Below are 20,164 nucleotides of genomic sequence, written 5' to 3'. Positions count from 1 at the left end.
TGAGTCAAAAATGGTTACTCTGTACTGACATAAAAGTCCTGCTAAAGCCTGATAATATAATGAATGGTATAAATTTTTCAGCATCAAAATATTCTTAAAATAAAGTTACAATAAAAGTAATGCAGTTATGATTGACTGGCCCTCTTCAAAATTTTGCCACTGGCTCTGGCTTCCAAGGGTGGACAAAAAATGCTGAAAAAACATTGGAAAGTAAATATACTTTATTTACCCCCAACAGTGAGCAAATTCATCCACTACAGCAGTCAAAACTCTTGCAAAAAAAATAAACAAACTTGGATAACAGATAACAAAATAGATAACGGTAGATTAAATTCAATAAATTAAGTAAAATGAGATAAAAGAAAGTGAAATAAAGGAGCTAGAAAACAGTTAATTAAAAAAAACGAATAAAAATGTCTTATGCAGATGTGCAGCTCTGTAAACATGCAGGAAGCTGTTGTAACCAGCTTTATCATGTTATGTAATCTCCCCATGCAAAGACGAGCTTTTATCTCAGTTTTTTAGAAAGGGCTTAATTCCGGTGCCTGTAACCCCGTCATGTCAGGTTGTGTTTATCAGAAAAAAGCATATTTTTGCTGGATTATAAGTTTTAATATTTATGTTTATTGTCCGACTACCAGCTTGTTCCTAGCTTATTATGTTATCTTGGTGAGTGAGGGATAAGTGGGCTGTGTCGCCCGCTTTCACTCACAGCTGGCGCACCAGCGGAGCAAGTCTTTACGCACAAGGCATCATTGGCTGAGAAGCCACGCGTGTCGCAGGGAAGACGACGAACCAGTAAACAGCTTGAAGCAAAGCGGTGAAGTATCGGGCAGTTGGTGTCTGTGCGGAGTCTCAGCTACAGTTCGTCGATCTGCGGACTGATTTGGATCCTTTTTTATTTCTGGAGCTGTCCGTGGTGCTGAAACATGAACCAAAGCGCAGGAGCAGTGCAGCACACTCGGAGATACTCAGTGGAGGCAAAGGTAAGCAAAGACTGAGATGGAGCAAATTCCTTTTTCTTCATCTCGTCCATGTTGCCTGATTGAGGATGCATTTGTTACTCATCCCACTGTGGGTTAACTACCAAACTTAGAAACACGCATAGAACTTTTATCTGGAAGTTTGCAGCTGCTTGAATAAGTTACGGTAACTTAAAATCGAGCCACGTGGAGAAACTTGAAAGTCATTTAAATGACACGGAGACTCGGCGTCACTTGGTGTGATACCTGCAGGCAGAGTTTAGAGATATGATCGGTAGCTGTGTTCCTTTAGTGCAGACACCATGTTGGATAAATGAATTAACCAAAAAGCAGGATAAATGGCTTCTGGGGTGCATCCACTTAATTAAATGATTTATGGGAGTTTAACTATATAGTCAAAGATGTCAGAGCAAGTATTAAAGTTTAATGTCGAAGCCTGCAATAGAACTTCCTGATGTGAAACAAGTGAAAGTGACTTTGCTATCAGAATTTCTGGGCTTATTTTTGGGATGCTTCCTAGTAGTATAGAGGTGTTTAGTAAAGATTTTGCTTGTCAGACAGGAGAGGTTGTTGCATAACAGATAACAGAAGTAACTGAAATGTGAAAAAGGTCTCATAGCCAGCAAGTGTGGCCTGAAGGTGGGGCAACCTTCTACATATCATTAAAGTTTATAGGTCAGCTCAAACGTTATCTTTAGGGATGTTTGTGCTCTCAGCATACACGGTTAGATTCTTTTATGCTGCAGGAAAAATAAATACAGGGGGATATGATATCAAACAAAGAATAAACTGTTCACACAGTGTGCATAAATGTGAGCCTCACAATTTTCAAGTTTATTTTACAGCAGTGTTCAACAGTAAAGCAGCTCAAACTGCTTTGAGACATGAAAAAGGATTAAGGCAGCATTTAGAAGCAAAGAGATACTGAATAATAGCACAAAAACAGTGCACTAAAAGAAGAACAATGACAAAGAACAGAGCTGAACAAATTAAAGTCTCAGACTTGTAGAAGACCTCGCATGTTCTAACAGGTTCTTCTGTTAAGACTGAGCCTCTCTGTTTGAACATGGAGATCATGAAAGGACCCGTTCTGGGGCATTTAAATGGCTGAGCAGCTCATAATACAACAGGAAACAGAAAATTTTAGTCTTAAATCTTCTGTTGTTAAATCGGAGTCTTTGTTAGACCACGGGCATGGCTTAATTGCACACCTGCCAGTTGTCTGGCTGCATGCAGGTGACAATGATAGTCCTTATTCTCCATTTCTGAAGGTCTGCTCCAACCAGAACCTGCAGAAGGTGGAGAACTGTTTCATATACCCGTGTTCTTACGGACAATGCAGAAACAAACAAGGACTTCCCCTGGCAGACTGTAAAGTGACAGTTCAAATGCAGCATGAGAGGTATACCGAAGAGACTGTATATATTAAATATTGTTTTATGGTGAAATTGCTATATGGAATTATTTGATAATCAGCTCAAGAAAGCATGTGAACCTCCTTTTTCTCCACATGCTTGCACATCCAAACATGACCACATCCATACTTGCCAGTGACACAATCTAAATCTGTGGGAAACCATCCACACCACCCGTGCAGGATATGTCAAAGGTCATTCAGTTCTGCTTGGGATATGCTGAGCTGTAAAGCAGTCCTGTGCAAGGACATTAAATGTTGAACAAATTGAAAGTGTGATGCATTTATAGCCAGTAGATCAATGTCATTAGCTCCTTATGTTCTATATATAGAAGCAGTGAGTCCAGTCAATTCAGAGACATCACCCTGGAAGTGTTTGACTGACAGATTAATGAACAAATGGACCAACTAAGTGAAGTTTCTATTTCTAGACTCACACTACTAGTGTGGCTGAAAATGTAGAGTTCTCTCTGAGGAGCAGAAATTAATTTCACTCACCTTGGCTATATATTACAGTCTCTGCTTGTCTCATTACATCCAGCATTCAGTGGCCATTAAAACCAGCTGCAAAGAAAATGGAAATTGAGGACAATTGTGACATTGCCCCCCCTTGGGCTTTGCTGGAGAAATAAATGTGCATGCATTGCCCGGGGCTATTGCTTATGGTTGTTCATTTTCTTGCCTCCTTTGGTCCAGGCTATTAAATTGTATGTGAGCTGTACATTTGAGACAGAGAGTTATCCTAAAGATAGGTTCTGAACATCCTGAACATTACATGGATTTAGTTTTGTTTAGTTGTTTTTACTATTTCACTGCAAAAAACCTCTCTTTAAAAAGTCCCCAATCATGTGTAGGGATTCAAATTTCTTCCAGGAAGTTGGAGTGGGGGATTGAGAAGAGATGAAGGGTTTTTGGGAAACAGATTCTAAGTGTGAGTCTCTGAGTCTCTAACTCAAAAGAGCTGCGATTACTTGTTGAGTGCCTTTAACCCACGACTGCCAGGAGGCACCAATCACTGTCTTTTTGCTTAATGGAGATTTTGTTACTAAGAGTTTCCCAGAAAAATAACTTAAAGATTGATTTTCCAGCAAAGAAAGGAAACATCATGTGACTATGTAAGCTGTAACTTATTGGAAAGTGTTCTTTTTTTTTTTTTACCACTTGTTGGATCAAGTGTTCATACACTAATTAGTTGTGTCTGCTCATATGTTACATTTGGATTACTCAAAATGTCTCATACTGACTTGTGATGGCAATGCAAATCAGTACAGAAATGGGCAAACATGAAAGGTTTGGGGGATCAAAGTATATAGATAAAGAACGATTCATTCACTCAGTGTTAATAAGTACACACTTTTCCTCATATACCCCTCAGTGGCTTGGTCCCTTTACTTTGGAAAGATGATTTTTTAACAGCTAGATATGGTTCTTTAGTTTCAGCACTCACTAGAATATATTTACCAGACTGGATTTTATGATTTTTGTTGGAAGTTTAGGAATCAGCACAGCAACCATTTTGTGACTGAGCATGTCAGTACTTGTTTATCAAGGACAGTGTTGTGTCCATAACTAAAATCGCTGAATATATTGCATGGTTTAGTATTTATTGACTGAATTTTACATGTTCCTGTGAACCTTATTACTAGTTTCTGATGCCCCCACGTGCTGCCCCATTTAAAAAAAATGCCAGAAAATCTCTGCTAACATGTACATTTCTCATTAGCCAGGTGTAACAAAAGATAAAGCATTTACCAGACTGATGATCCCCAGTGGACTACCCAAATACTTGAGGCAAGACTCACAGCTAAGAAAGAGCTTCCTAAGTGTTACGTATCCGTCTTTATCCCAGCTTTAGTCTTGAAGTGTATGATCACACAGTTTTTTTGTGAACTGCAGATTGCCATTATCTTACTTTGTTTGGATTCCCTCGCAGGCATGTTGTTATCAAAAGAAATATGTCACCAGGATATAAAAGTGCTCTGGGGCTGGACTCCATCTGCTGTGGGGAACGATGCAGATAAAAGGCACATGCTGCATTTTGGAACAGTGGGTGTTTGCCTTATGCTCACAGCATGATTTGTTAGGGTTTGACTTAACTTTTTTGTATTGTTTTTATTACATTTTTGTCTGTTTTATCTCTCTTTACTCTGATTATCTAGATTAGGAAACTTACAAATCTATTTACAGGTATTGTTAATGATAAATCTTAAGTGGCTAGTATGTGTTGGGTGGATTAGAAAGCATTACCATACTGAAAAAATTCAAGAACCACAAATTATTGGTAAATCTGATCAATTAAAGTAGCTGCGTAGTTATTAAAAGATTGAAGTTTCAAGATCTTTTATTTGTCACGTGCATAGTTATACAAGTACACGCAGTGAAATGTGTCGTGACACGCTCCTCGACTGTGCAAAAAGAGAGAGAAAACATTATATACAGTAACTAGGTAAATATATACAAAGAGGACATCATGTGCAGTAATTACTGGAGCGGTCAGGAAGGCGTCTGGATGTGGCCGAGCCATCTTCAAACACCTACAAATTCATTAATCTTTCCTTGTAAACCCAAAGAAAGAAAACAATGTGAGGATTTGTCCTTAACTTCTGCTGAAGTCACACTTTAACTTTACCACCTTAATCCCTTTCTCATTAAAGGAAGTATGCTCTACGAATCACAGCACATACAGAAGAGTCAAAGAGCTGTTTAAGTGTTTTTGCTATTTCTGATCAATTCAGCTGCATAATGTAAACAGATGAGAACAACATACTGTAAGTGAAGACCCATTTGTGTTTGTTTGTTTGCTAATTTATTTCAAACATGTAAACAATATGCAGGTACATTTAGTAAAGAAAATAAGAGAGAAAAAAATACTATACAAAAGTCAATACATTTCAATATTGCTACTGCTGATTCATTTACATGTTGAAAGGGAGTGGGAAGAAGTACACCCTTATTTAATCCCACCCCTTTGCCACAAGTTATCAGTTAATATTTAGTCAGCTTCCTTACAGATATAATCTGTATAAAAATAGTGAACAGATTTCTGATATAATATATACTATAATATCACATCATGATTTTTTTTTTAAATAGAGGCATTCACTTAATTTCAACAATTTCCCTTTCTTTATAGTTTGAGAAGATCATATTTTTATAACTCTTTTTGAACTGTTTTACGTTTGGACATTGCTTTAATTCCATATTCAAACTGTTCCACAGTTTCACTCCATGCACAGAAACACAAAAGCTTTTTCTTGTAGTACGTTGTGTTAGGTAATTGATTGATAGATAGATAGATAGATAGATAGATAGTGGCTAAATAACTTTTAAATTACAGCTTTAGGAGCATCACTGTGTCATTCTTTCTCGCATTTCTCTCTGCCAAACAGAGACAGTGAGGTTCAGATGTGTTTTCCTTACTGGACACTCCTTTTGGTTCAGGCAGTGCAGGAGGCAGAACACATGATTCCTGCTCGCTTGTTGTGAATACAGTTACATAACAAATGCAAGCAATTGGACATTACACAGACTTTGTACCATCTGTGAATCTAGCTGAATTATACATTTGTCTTATTGCATGCAGGTGTTGTCTACAGGCTGAAATGCAGTTGTGAAAGCATGTATAAACTGAGCAATTAACTAATGTTTTATTTAGACCACCATTACCCTGCATGAAAAAAAATGTATCCCTTTATATTCATTGGAATAAGTTCAAACTAGCTACTGAGTAAGAGCGCCAACATGTCAGCTCATGCCAAGGAAATGCAGAGTGAGCCAGCTGTTCTATCAGTTGTGCCTGCATGATGGTTCACAATGTAAGCAGAGATTTTCTACCGATCTGTTAATCAAACTGAATTTCCTGGACTGCGCTTCATGTTGCAGTGGTACAAGAAGAAAACCTGCAGAATTTGATGCAAATCATTATACTGTGATTGTACTTCAGATACTCTGTGCCCAAGGCTACCTCTTTCTCTCTCTTTCTTTATATCTATCTCACGTATAAACCGCTGATAGTCAAATGTCTCTTATCCATCCTTCTCCCAGGCCACATGTTCCAGTTTTTCTGGGAGACAAAGTCTTCTCAGGCAATCTGGTCCTGGGTGAGAGGGCCAGGCAAAGTGTAAGTTCTCATTTGAGAGTGCCCGAGAGCTGCATGGCTGTGTACGTCTGCGGGCTTACCACCCGTGTTATAAAAATTGGGGTCTGGAGCTTTGTGGATTGAGGAGAGGTGGAAGGCTTTTTCAGTCCCATTCCCAGCTGCTTAAACAAAAATCTTTTATATTAAAAGTTTTTTGACCCAGCCATTACTTTCTCAATTTTTAGAGAGTAATCACCCAACGTATTCGCCTAGAGAAAATATATAAATAAATTAGCCAAAGCCCTACCCTGCTGTTAAGTATCAGATATAAAATCCATAAAGTCAACAACATCAGAAACATCAGTTTCACAAGGGCAGTGAGCCCTGCCTGTTCCCACATTGGACAGCTGCTGCGAGGATGTTAAATGGGATATTTATTTATTATTTAGGATGCCAATCCAAATCCTACTCATAGAGCTTTATTTTATTTCCTCCAGTGTGGGAAAGGTGAGAGATTCCTGGACAGAGGCTTTGTATGTATGAATAATACAAATACAAATACATACAAAGAATGAATGACAAGTTCAGCTGAAATACAGCAGACTTCTGGATCTCTCCAATGAAGCATGCAGAGCAACAATGCTTCTTTTAGAGATAGTCTGGTGTGTAATTCAAGGGAAAACCTCTTGGAACATTAGTGCTCACCTGAGAAACACCCAGGCACCAAAGCGAGTCCCCACTGTGGGACAGATGGGCAGAACAGTCGGGCTCTTGTTCACTTACTCCCTGCAGAGAATGTTTCAGGAGAATACATGAACAAGACCTTTTCACCAAAACCAACATATGGAAAGGCATCTCTGACACTGTACCAAGCTCTCTAGGGGTGTTCAGACATTCAGTCAACTGTGAAAACTCTTGAAGCTTTATCAAAGTTGCTCTATGTGCATGCACAAACCACAGATTCACCCAACAGACGTGAATTAAACACCAGAAAATCCTCTAAGGGAATACAGAATGGCATTCTTAAACATTCAACGTGACATGACCCTATTAAATTTTATGCAAGAATATTTAAGAGTGGAATTAAAAAATAAGCAGATTTTGAGCATGCTTGCTTTTTGCAAATGATTGACCGATTTTTTAACTGCTCAAAACTTTTGAGACAGCAATGGACTGTAGTTTTACTGATGCTTCATAATATTAGACAAGTTGTTGTGTTTCTTCATTTTCAGAATGTATGGGTGTAGACAGAAAGTCTACAACAGGATTTCAATTGCTATTGAAAGACCGCAGAGATGCAGCTTAGGATGAATCCAGCTGTCAGCTTTGTGTACAACGCTGGCTGCTGTCCACATGATGAAGTCATGAGAAAAAAAAACTTGAAATTGATTCAACTCTTACTCAACCCCTGCCAGCTGTATTGTTGGCTTGTTGTATGTAAGCTCCTTATATTCCATGAGATTATTGTAATTGGAGAAAGAAACAACAAAGACGGGATAAGAAAGTGGGTTTGTCATCAGATGTATGTGAACGTGGTAAGCCCTGTTCAACTTCCATTTCCACCACTTCATTTTTACTGTTCCACAAATAGACAAACAAAAACGGACTAATTAGAAAGACAATTTTTATAACTTCAATATTACTACTTCAGTATTCACGGAGTATTTTTATTAAAGTATCAAAGCAGCCTTCATTTTAATATTGCTTGGATCTTCTGGTGTCAGTGCCAGTGAAAGAGTTGTAATTGGTGAAACAGCTGGAGAGCCAATCTGAGTCTTGCTCTGAAAGGAGATGATTGTGATTGCAGTTTCCCAGCAGCTCTCCCTGCTTGGCTCTGTGAGGCGCATGAGGCACAAAGCTAAGAAGACAGGTGGAAGGCAGAAAGGCAATTCTGATAGATTGCATCATTGTCTAGAGAGCAAGGCATGAGTGTTTTTCTCTTTGCATGTTGATTACATGTTATCTGGGTGCCATATTACAGCAATTTCCTATCAAGTCTTGGATTAGGTTAAATCCTTGGTTAAGATAGGAAGGAAATAACATTTTAACCCAATGTGGTGTTATACATGGACTGTGTATAGAAGAGAGATAGATACATCTTAAATGTAAAGTTAATGTGGAAAAGACATGATGGAATAGAAGTCTGCTTTCAAAACATTGAAATGGTGATGGACAAATTGCTTACCTCGATGCTCTACAATGGCCGTGTCCATCGCTGCATATACAGTCTATGTTATTATAGAAGCAAGTCCCAGGGTCTGAAATCTTGTTTTATTGTACTGTCTCCTCATCTCAGACCACGTCTCATCTAAATGCACAAACTTCAGTTAAACTCAGTTAAAATTAATTATAATGAAACATGCATGGTAGAAAGCTGCACTGATTTCATTACCCTCTCTTGTTTTAGAAACTTTCATACGAGCGGCCAAAGTATTAAATTGCTGCTGAAACCTCAGTTAGATTCAGTGATTGGCAGTGTTCATTTATTTGACCGATATCTTTCGCCACCTATTTTGTCAATATACTTTTTTTCTGAAGAATAAGATCATAAGTAAATTAAAACGAATGCACAGGACAAAAGCAATGAGGAATGTAACTCTGTTCCTGAGAGAGGAAGTTGCACAGTCTGTAAATTTATCTTTGGGTTTTTTTTTAGTAGATGGCGAAACTGTGGAACCTTAAAGTTGATTAGACACTGAATAAGCTTTATGAATTGACTAGTGGGAAAAGCTTCATGGATCCCACATTATTTTTTTAAACGATACCTTCTATCATTTGTATGAGTAGTTACATCTTTTACATTTGCAGATGTGCAGTATTCAGATGGTCCAAAGCTGTGTCGGACTTTTTGAATGAATGACCAAATATGCCTTTTGGACACTTTTGACAGTACTAACAAGAAGTACATAAATAATATTTTTTTAGTTTTCATTACGGGACAATTTAACACGAATATGTTAGTGATATAGAGTATGTTTTGTTGATGTCAGTCTCAGAGTTACTGTGCTTTCGAAGTATGGGTCTCATCCCATAGAGTGCGTAAAGCTGTTTTCTTTTGGGGTTGGAGAAATGAAACTGTGGAGTGCATGTGAGCAGCAATTCAATTTGACTACCATGTGGGAATCTGTGTTATGAGGCGCTTCCACATTTTACACAGTCCACCTTTATCTGTCGATGAGGCTGACTGCAAACTGCCATCGACACAAACATGTTTGCTTTCCCTGCCAGAGTTCAGTTCCACTCTGCTGCCACAGCAATGGCGACAGCTCTTGAAACTGTGACACAAATAAGCTGCCAGGTTTGCATCTAAGATTCATAGACAGTTATTTACAGCGGTTGCAGTTGGTCTTCGGAGTAATTTTGGCATCTCAATTTTGACATTCTTTCCCCCTTAATAGGCGTTTGAATTAAATAAATAAAAACCTTCAAAGCTCCAGAGCTTCTATATCCATTTTCTTCTGCTCTTTTAAGAGAGGCAGTGAGGCATGTAGCCTAATTGAACGCTTTGCAGTTGCCCCCTCTGGAAATCCTGGAAGCCAAACTCAGCAATCAGGCAAGCATTCAGCAAGGGGCGACACCTCTTCCCGTCAATCACAAGACAGGACACAGTTTGGTACAATGCTTTGATTTTGTGTTCAAACGGAGTAGAAAACTTTCGGCCCAAAACAAAAGCATGCTGAAAGTTGATGCCGTAAAATGTAGTGTTCATAAATAGCTGTTAACAGTCATCCAATACTTGTGAATTGGATTTATAAAATGCTAAAGCTGCTAATGGGCAATAGAGTATTATTACAGACAGGAGTGCAGCAGAAGAGGGCCCTCTTTTTGTGTCTGGATTTCTGCTTCAGTAACAGCAAAACTGGTAACAAAGACACTGAAAATGTGACTGGAACGTCCCTGCAGGAGTCTAAAATCTAATAAAATCTAGTGACCCTCTGATGTCATTCTTGAATGGAGGGCAGGTTTGTATATATTGATTACAAGACAGAAAGCAAGGAGCCAATAAGGCAATCAATGAGCAGATCAGTGTGATTAGGTTTCTCTGAGTACTGTTTGATGAAAGGCTGACCTGGAGGCAGCGCGTTGATAAATGAAAGTGTGAAAAGGTCAACAATCTCTTAAGATGCCTGGCAGTATGAGACCAGGGAGCAACTGTAGCAACATTGTTAAATGTACAACAGACCGTCATGGGAGTTTAGAAAAGGTCAGGGTATCAGTTTTGTGGTGAAATGACACACAAAGGGCAAAACAAGGTGGTAACACGCACCCTGACTTTTTATTCATATGCCATTTCATCTTTTAAATAATGCTAATTTAAAAAGTGTTGCTCAACATAATTTAGTGATTTCCTCCATGCAGGTGCTTGTCCTGATTTCTTCCTCAGTTATTTCTGTATATTTAATTAATGATTGCATTGCGAATAACCAGAAGGTAATGATGATGCTGATATACAGCAGAGACTATACAAAACATTCATAAAGCTTCTGGGTGTGTAAAGTGGAGCTCAAGTGGATGGATCTTTCTAATGGCCAGCAGGGGGCAATGTCTCTGGTTTCCAAGAGGTTCGGTTGTATATAGGTCGGTAGGGATGCACCGATACCGATACTGGTATCGGGTATCGGGGCCGATACTGTAAAATGTGTGTGTACTCATGCTCGTAAAAGTTAACCGATACCATGAACCGATACTAACTTATTTCATTAATCAGACGGTGGATTGTCATTTTTGTTGTAGTTTTTTTAGATTGGCCACTAGGGGGACATCTCGCGCTAAACAGGCACAGGGTTAGACGAGTGAGACTGGCAGCTCCAGATAAAAAAAAGAGAAACTGGAGGCTGCTGTAGCTAGGCTAAGCAAAATGTCAGCAGTGTGGACCGGAACAGCCAACTTTAACTAGGGTTTTGGAAAAGCGATGAAAAATGTCAAGAGAAAATCCATGGGCAGTTAAAATAATCGCTCTGGATGACCAGCCAATGCCGGTCGTGGAAAACATAGGATTGCACCGTCTTCTCAGCATACTCGAGCTGCGATATGAAATTCCTAACCGCCCACACATCAGGGAGATAATGGTGCCAAAACTTTCTAAAGAGGTAAAGACAAGCAGTGTGTGCGCGATGTCAGTCCTTGGTTTAACGGCACAGTGGTCTGATGATCCACAGGCAGATGGGGAGTTCGTTCGTCAATGCCAAATACTTTCGTTATTTTGTTTGTTTGTTTACAATATGGACACTCTGCAACAATTTATTTATAAAAGTTTATTTTATTCTCAAACCTAATTTGTATTTATTTTATTCCAAACAGAAGTGTTTATTTATTATTCTGAAAGCTTGAGACAGTGCCAATAGTTCAGTGATATTTTGTTAAATTACAATGTGGAGACTCTGCAATAATTTAACAGAAGTGCTTATTTTTCACTTGAAATTGATATTATTTATTATCGGCAGAGAATAAATAAAACCTGTCTTCCAATTCATTGCATTTGTGTGTGTGTGTGTGTGTTAGAAGTATCGGTTTTTGTACTCTGTATCGGCAAGTACTCAGATCCAAGTATCGGTATCAGATCGGTTTGAAAAAATTGGTATCGTTGCATCCCTATAGGTCGGCCCTCAACTCACTTGATCGATGACTTCAGGAAACACTGTCTTGATGAATTTATAGGTTTATTTGCAATTTGCATAATGTTTGTGGCCCCTGTTCAAGTCTGAAGAGAAAAGCAGGGTATGTTGTGAGTTTTTGACTTGATATGGTTGTGCAATATCCTTCAGTTTTTCAGTCAGATCCATCCTTTTCTCGTGACATGTGACACTGAGACTTGTGGTGACTGAGTGTATATTTTGCATGCAGTCTATGTGGTGAGGAAATCACTTACAATCACTACAAATAACAGATGAATTCAGAAAGTAGGGCACAGATACTGGGACATTAGCCAACCCAAGAAGGTGTCTTTATAATGTCGTGAAATTTTTTGGTTTGAGCATAAACCAGAAGGAAGAGGCAGATATTTATCTGTTTAAAGATTCCACAGCATGTCTTTATCCTGTCTTCCTTCTCTCACCCCAACCGGTCGCAGCAGATGGCCGCCCCTCCCTGAGCCTGGTTCTGCCAGAGGTTTCTTCCTGTTAAAAGGGAGTTTTTCCTTCCTACTGTCGCCAAAGTGCTTGCTCATCGGGGGTCATATGATTGTTGGCTTTTCTCTGTATCTATTATTGTACGATTTTCTGTGCAATATAAAGCACCTTGAGGCGACTGTTGTTGTGATTTGGCGCTATATAAATAAAACTGAATTGAATTGAATTAAAGGTTTGGCGACCTAAAGATTGTACATGTGCCTACTGTGTTCACTGTGCTGCTGGTATGTAGAAGCCACAGAGAGAAATGGAAGGAAACAAGGTCATAAATGTATAAATATATGAATAAATGTATTCAGCTAGCTACTGATTGAATCAAACTGATTAGCATGTCTTAAAATGTTAGTTGCATAATGTTAAATATAGTTATATAACACTTACTGAGCCATTATTGAGCCATAATACCACTTTCAGTTTTAAATGTTTCATTTGAACTGGCACGAAGTATAAAAGAGTCTATACAATAGGCTTAATAGGAAGTGGGAAGTAGTCTTGGACTTCTAGATTGCTGTGATATTGTTCACATTCTGTTGGACTTAACAAACTCCATTACCACACACGTTTTCTTTTGGAACCTTTTTTTGGTGGTCTGAACTAGATATGGACCTTTAAACTGGATTGTGATCCTATCAGCTTTCATTTTCAGATATTAACCAACCAAAACCAGAACATTTGCACCAGTTAACCAGTTGGTCTTTGGCAAGCATCAAATAGATCAACCATTCGTGTGGCCAATGAATAAATACAAAATCTTTGTCCACTCTTTCTCTGTATGTTCTCTAGCAAACTGTAGTGTTTCATTGTTTTTGGCCAGCAAAGACTTTCCTGGAACGCTTCCTATGCAGGTCAAATTGGTGCAGCCTCTTACTGATTGTAGACACATGTACTTTGACCCTGCAGATGCTGTAATAAAATTTAGGAGCCCTTTGTTTTGCATCAGACAGTTTGCTTTGCTACTGTGTTGCTGAGCCAGAATATCCTGGTAGAATTTCTCAATTTCCTTGCCAGACTCATAGCAATCCAGGCACTTTTATTTTCTAAAGGTCTTATAAAGCTTTTTGCTATTGGAGTGCATGTTGCTATCATACAAAGAGGACATGAGACCTGGGATATCAGGTTTCAGAAGGTTAAATAAGAAAGAGTCCACCTGTCAATCATTTTCAGCCATATAATTTATTAGAACATTATAAACCTTTAGGATGTGGCAAATGTAGAGCTATACATACTTTTCAATTTTAATGTTTTTTTGTAACTTAAATTATGAAAGTATACATTTTTTTAAGTATACTGTAGAGATAAAGCTGAATATTTAACTAAAGGCAAACCTTTGTTGAGACAAAGTTCAACAAAACCAAAATACAAAGATGATAAAGAGAACAGAAACCGCACAGAAGCAAAGCAAGGCAGAAATAAAAGAGAGGAGCATAGCAGACACTTTGACAAATGGAAGGCAGGACTATTTATAAATTATGGACTGGCTAAAGGATGACAAACAAGATAGTATAAATAGGTTTGTGAAAGTAATTTGGAGGTGCAAGGAATGATGGCAGGTTAAACAGACACGAAGGAGGAAAGAAAAATTATAGCAGCAACAACAACAAAAAGAAATAAGAAAAACATCTACCGAAGCAAAACAGGAAGTGAACAAACAGCCAATGCTGAAACAAGAAATGAAAAAAGCAAAACAAATGGTCAACAGTATTATGACTAGTGTTGGTCAAGTTACTTGAAAAAAGTAACCAATAACTAATTACTGATTACTTCTCCCAAAAAGTAATCCCGTTACTTTACTGATTACTTATTTTTAAAAGTAATGGATTACTTTTAAAAACACGATTTACAACCTGAATAGGTGATAAAGCAATAGATCTTTCAGCCCAATTCTACTTTTTCTGCATAATCCATCATACAAAATGTAATCAAATGGAAAAGTCTCTTTTTTTTTAAACTTGTTTTATCAGTTTTAATCTTTTAACTTTATGCATCAAGCAAAAATTTAATTATATGCAACATTCTCTGACTTGAAGAAATTAGTTTAACATTTAAACCTATTTTCTGCACATTCCCGCACATAAAATAAAATATTTTTTGTGTTTACATTCAGTCTTTCAAAGTAAGTAAGTAAAACACAGCAGAAAATAAATAACATCAAAGACTAGCGGTCCTGTTGCTCTATTTTCACCTGTAAAGCAGGAGTGGGGTAGGCGGAGGTTTGCCCTGGTGCAGGTGTGCCGCAGCAGTCAGTTGAAGAATCCACGAGTTTCTGTGAATTTCCCATTACGTCGTTGTGCACTCGGTGCTTGTTTAGGGGTTTTTTTCGGTGTAAAAATAAGTTTTCTTCCCACGCACAGCGGACACTAATGTTTTTGTCACTTTTTATGGAATCAAACTCAAAGTAAGGTCAGTACTTCCACGCTTTTCCACACTTGCACGCTCATACTCTCTCCCGCACTCAATATATTATCCATTGTTGATCTGCACACAGCTGTTGCCACAAATGTCGCACTCGCTTACGTCATTGTCTTGAGACATTCTCGCAAAAAAATCACGGTTTTAGTAACGCAGTAACGCAGCGTTCCTACAGGAAAGTAACGGTAATCTAATTACCATTTTTGCAATAGTAATCCCTTACTTTACTCGTTACTTGAAAAAAGTAATCAGATTACAGTAACGCGTTACTGCCCATCTCTAGTTACGACACATTCTATCACTTTTATGTATTTGTTTACTTTTAGGAAATTGTGCCACTCTGAATGACCTTATTCCAAACCTTAGAATATAATTACAAATGATAATAAAATGCTTAAAAACATCAATGTTCCTTTTATCAGGTAAATCATTAGCTGCAGAATAATAATTTGTTGCTGATAATGACCTTTAATATTTGCAGAAGAGAAAGAAAATTAAAAAAAAGGTTTATGAACAGGTAAGCTGACCTGAAAATGCTCTCTCATGCTCTCTTGTCAAAGCAGTGAAGGCTGGAGTGCCATTAATTGTGAGCCCCTTAAAATTATTTATTTTCAGGAGTTATGCATTGTTACACAAACAAACAACACCTATAGAAAACAACAAACTTTCTAAACTAGGTCACACCAACTCTCCCCCCCCAAACAAATTAATTATTTTGAGCTGTCATTAAATTTTGTGCTATGCAGATTCAAACTGTAATTATGATAATTTGTTTCCTTTCAAAATTCCTGAAATGTCAGGTCTTTTAAACAGTCCATGGTGTAATTGCACCCAAGCATTTGAATATCTGAAGGTGAGGTTGTATAATTCCTGACAATGTGGATGAGACTCGGTGCACTGAATGGAAAACATGCAGGTCTCCTCTACGTGGTGTTAGACAGGAAGAGGTTTTCAATGATCACAAAAAAATATCAGAAAAAGATTTACTTTGTGTTTCACCATAGTAAAATGTGTCTTCTCCATTTAATTATTTTTGTCCTGCATGTCTTTCACCTCTCCATAAATAGTTGCTGTTAATGAGCTTAACAGTGTAGGGAGACAAATGCCAATACTTAAAACGTGGTAAAAGAAAGTACTGACATGTTTGAGAGCAACGGATGGCAAGAGAGTAAGAAGAAATGTAAAAAAGTTGTCAAAGGGAGAAATGTAGAGGATGCCGTGGCTGTATCAAAATAGAACAAAGCTGTGTCTGCAAGCGGTGAATTTCATCCAGACTTAGAGTGCGGGGAGGGAGCAGAGCTGCAGAGGCAGAGAGTGGGCCGACTCCAGATTTCACTCAGGGGACAGGATCTCACTCTGGGGAGCCAAGCTACTGAGGCACATGTCTCAGTCCTGATGTATAGATGTGTTTCCCACATCGTGTGCAGACTCTGAATGGACAAACTGGATTATTATTTACAAAGTGTTCAGTGTGAATCTGGGTCAGGGGGGGAGTGGTGCCAGCAGCAGCAGGGTGATTTGTTAAGGAGGAAGCACGGACTGTGAAATAAGTTAAGTTAGATAGACCCATTCATGGTTATGATATTTTGATAACTTCATGGGCAAAACACAAATTGAGCTACCGTATATAACTGAAACCTTGCAGATTCAATCCCATCTGTATGAGGTATTTCATATATTGCAATACCTGCTATTGCATAGTATGAACACAAAGCGAAATAAAGTAAAAGGATAAAAATCATACAAGCTAAAAACACCTCAATTTCTCAAATGTTTTTTTTTTACTTTTCATTACCCACACTAATTGCTTTCATTGTTCAGCTAAAATCAGATCATTGGAGGGTTTATAAAAGATGTATGGAGCCACCATTTCATCGCCCGTTGGTTTCAAAGCCTCAAAGTTAGCATTTTAGCTGCTGCCATGTCAGGAGGAAAATAACCGACTTGTGCATGTTAATTAGTGGTAAGGAACAGACTAATGAAATAACAGAATTTCACTCAACAAAACTGAAGCACAGACTTCTTGAACCATCTGTATCACACGGTAAGTCACCTTATTTTTCAGGAGATTAAAAATTTCTTCTTGCCACTCACTTATTCAAGGAATCAGCAAAACTGATGGATCTGCTTGTTCAGTTGGGCATGGTTTTGTATCTTGTCCCTGTCTCGAAATAAACTTGTTAACCAATACACTATCACCTTCTCACTCTTATTTTGTTAGTCAGTAGCCGCTAACCAGCTAGCCCTGGTGCTTTGTGTCTTGCATGATCCCTATTGCCTGGCCCACTAGCCAGATTGCTGCTGTGGTGGTCCTCAACATTATTCAGCTGCTCTCTGAGAGGATTGTGTCCGGGGTTCAGTGGGTTCACTTGTATTTCAACTCTTCTGTGTTGGACTAAGGCTGGTGGGAGTAGTCCTTGTGCTGCCAGCGGTTCTCCAGAGCAGATAATAAAAGAAAGTGCAGGCGCTTCCTTTTGAGGCACGTGTGTATTCACACACAGGTGGACTTACAAGGACGTGCATAATGAATGCTGTTTGATCCATCTTCATTCCGTGTACAATGGAAGCACACTGAATTAATCCCACAGTCAGTGCCTTCTTGAACAGTAGTGTTGTTACCTTGATGGGTTTAGCAATATTAAGGTCCTGACGTGATGCTGTGTGAAGTCTCATCTCATAACTATTCAAGAGTGTAACTAAAGCAGGTAATGAATCATTATGAACTTATTAGGAACACCAGATGGTGCCTAAACCCCTTGACTGGGAGCAAATGGAAATTACTTTTCAAATGTGTATTTTTAGCATCAAACTGGCCATTCTGCAGCTTTGATATCTTTCTTTTCACCAATCCTACCAATTAAGCACACTGCCTGGATAAAAGGGGCGTGAAACTAAATCCATTGTATGAGCACTGAGGTGATTTGGACCCCTTGTGATGCTGGGCCAAAAACCATCACACTTCCACACCTCCTGGCATGAGTAATGTCCCATTTAACAGTTTGCATTTATCACATCAAGAAAAGTTCAGCATTGGTTAGCATGATTCATTTCAGGCTTGAAAAGATGCAACAATTAAATGATGGAAAAGATGGAAAAATAAATAAAAATATGCATAAACTATTTCAGTAAGGCATTGTGCATATATTTCTCCAGAACAACTTCAGATAGATTTAAACAGACATAGTTAGGCATGTCTGGGTTCAGCTGATGGGAAGCATTTCTGAAAAACTCACCAAATGTTGGAATTCAAATGAAAGAAAATGATCCAACATGTCACTTCAATGAAAATAATTCAGAAAAATCTCCAGAATTCTATCAAGACACAATCTGAGGCATAATTTCCAGGATCCAAGGCAAAGCGCAGTCACGACACTGATAAAATAAGTTTATGTTTATGTAGGACGCATCAAGTAGAAATAGTTGTAACCTTTTTGGTTAACATCTTTGCTAGACAGACTTTCTTATTGTGACATTTAGAAGATATAGCCATATATATCCATCCAACTATTTTCAGCTCAGACCAGTTATTTACCTTTTATTTCCTAAGAATACATACAATGGGACAAAAGATATTAATGGAATGCATTTCTAAACTTGTGCCAATATGTGATTGTGTTTCTCACACAAGGTCACAAGGATGCTATCGCTAGTTTAAACATGATGCTCCTTTTATAAATTACAGTCCCATTAGAGTCAAAAACTAGAAAGTTCTGGAAGGACAGATCTACGTCTAGATGTTGTAGCTGTATATTGTCACCAGGGGGCAGTGTCAACAACTATGTTTGTGCTGATATTTATCCTTTAGCCTAGTTCTTCTTTCTGATAAATACAGTTAACCCCTTTCTGTTCAAGTCTTCAGTATTCTGCCTACAGATAGCGTCATCACCACTGAGCTACGTGCTGCTGGCTGCATGTAAGTTAGTCTCTGTTGCCCCTGTGTAGACTAAATTTTTACAATCCTTCTGTCTATATACAGAGCTGGCTCTTAGTAAGTTGCCACTGACACTAACCTTAACAATAACACTGTCCAGTTTCTTGATGGTTAGACATGGCTGGTTCCATAATTATTTTAGTTTATATTTCTAGTCTAGATTTTTCTTGTCAGAAAATGGAAAATAACTTTGTGGCTCCGCTATATAATTTCTTTTATCTGTCAATAACTGACAGCCTCAAAAGCTTCACACAGCTGTACTGTCTGCAGATTATATTTTCTGCCTTTACATTTCAGCAGGCTGAGCACTACTTTGCTGCAACAAAAGAAATGAGACACTGATACTTGTGTATGTTGCACACATAAACCCATGTGCGCTTAATCTGTTTTTGGATACCTGTCAATTACGATTACACCTAATAAGATATGGCTGCTTCCTTATCTTCCCAGTTGTTCACAGAAGCAGTGATTTGAATAAGTCAGCCACTGGAACGGAGGTGCTTCCTCTCCTCTCAAATAGCAATTGTCAGTCCATGAAAGGTTTTCCAGAACACAGCTGTTGTTTTCAGCCTCTGGGAAAAAAAAGTGGATGGCTTCTATAGTAACTCAGAAATGGGACGGCTTGTTGTTGGAGAAAATGCCTGTGAAATGTGCTAAGGAAACAAAAAAGCCCAGAAACCAAATGGGAAAAAAGGGAAGAGGAAAGTGAGTGAGTGAAAAAGATTAGCCTCAGCCTTCTCTCCTGGTGGCGTTTTAAAATTTTATTGTTGGTGGCTCCCTTGGGAGCGCACGTACAAAATGCTTTTACCACTGAAAGGCTTCTTTAACTTAAAATAATCTGAAGAAGAAACACTGAAAATAAACCGCCTCTATGAAGCTAAATGTTCTGTACACTGATGCAGTCTCAATGTGTTCAGTTTGAGAGCCTGATGTTAATGGCCATTATTTCTCTTAGACTCTCTCTTGTGGCAATTTGATTAGAAATCATATTACCACAATTTTACATGACTGTGCATGAAAGTCAGAAAGTCATATCAAGTGCATTTAAACTGTTTGAGTGTGACAGGACTGTAAGTTATGCATTCAAGTGCAGCCTGCTTTATACTATGATCAGAAATTGTGACGCAAGCAAACACTTTATGTAACAGATATCAAATGATGTAATGATAATATAAAGGCAAAATAAAACACCAGACATGATGAGCTATGATTAAAACAAGT

At 38.3% G+C, this 20,164-nt stretch overlaps 1 protein-coding gene across 2 annotated transcripts in view; it reads left to right on the top strand.

Moving 5' to 3' along the window:
• The first annotated feature begins 455 nt into the window (after positions 1-455).
• LOC146500971 (inactive dipeptidyl peptidase 10) overlaps positions 456-20,164 on the top strand; it is a 135,845-nt gene continuing 116,136 nt past the window's right edge. For both annotated transcript variants that reach the window (XM_085136353.1, XM_085136352.1), the window contains exon 1: positions 456-986. In XM_085136353.1, the coding sequence (XP_084992479.1) occupies positions 930-986 (57 nt within the window). In that variant the 5' untranslated portion in view covers positions 456-929. The remainder of the gene's footprint in view (positions 987-20,164) is intronic.

This window comes from Neolamprologus multifasciatus, chromosome 16, assembly GCF_963576455.1.
Source record: "Neolamprologus multifasciatus chromosome 16, fNeoMul1.2, whole genome shotgun sequence".
Lineage (NCBI taxonomy): Eukaryota > Metazoa > Chordata > Actinopteri > Cichliformes > Cichlidae > Neolamprologus > Neolamprologus multifasciatus.
The sequence above is the reverse complement of the archived record's forward strand: the minus strand, read 5'-3'. Positions and strand labels throughout refer to the sequence as shown.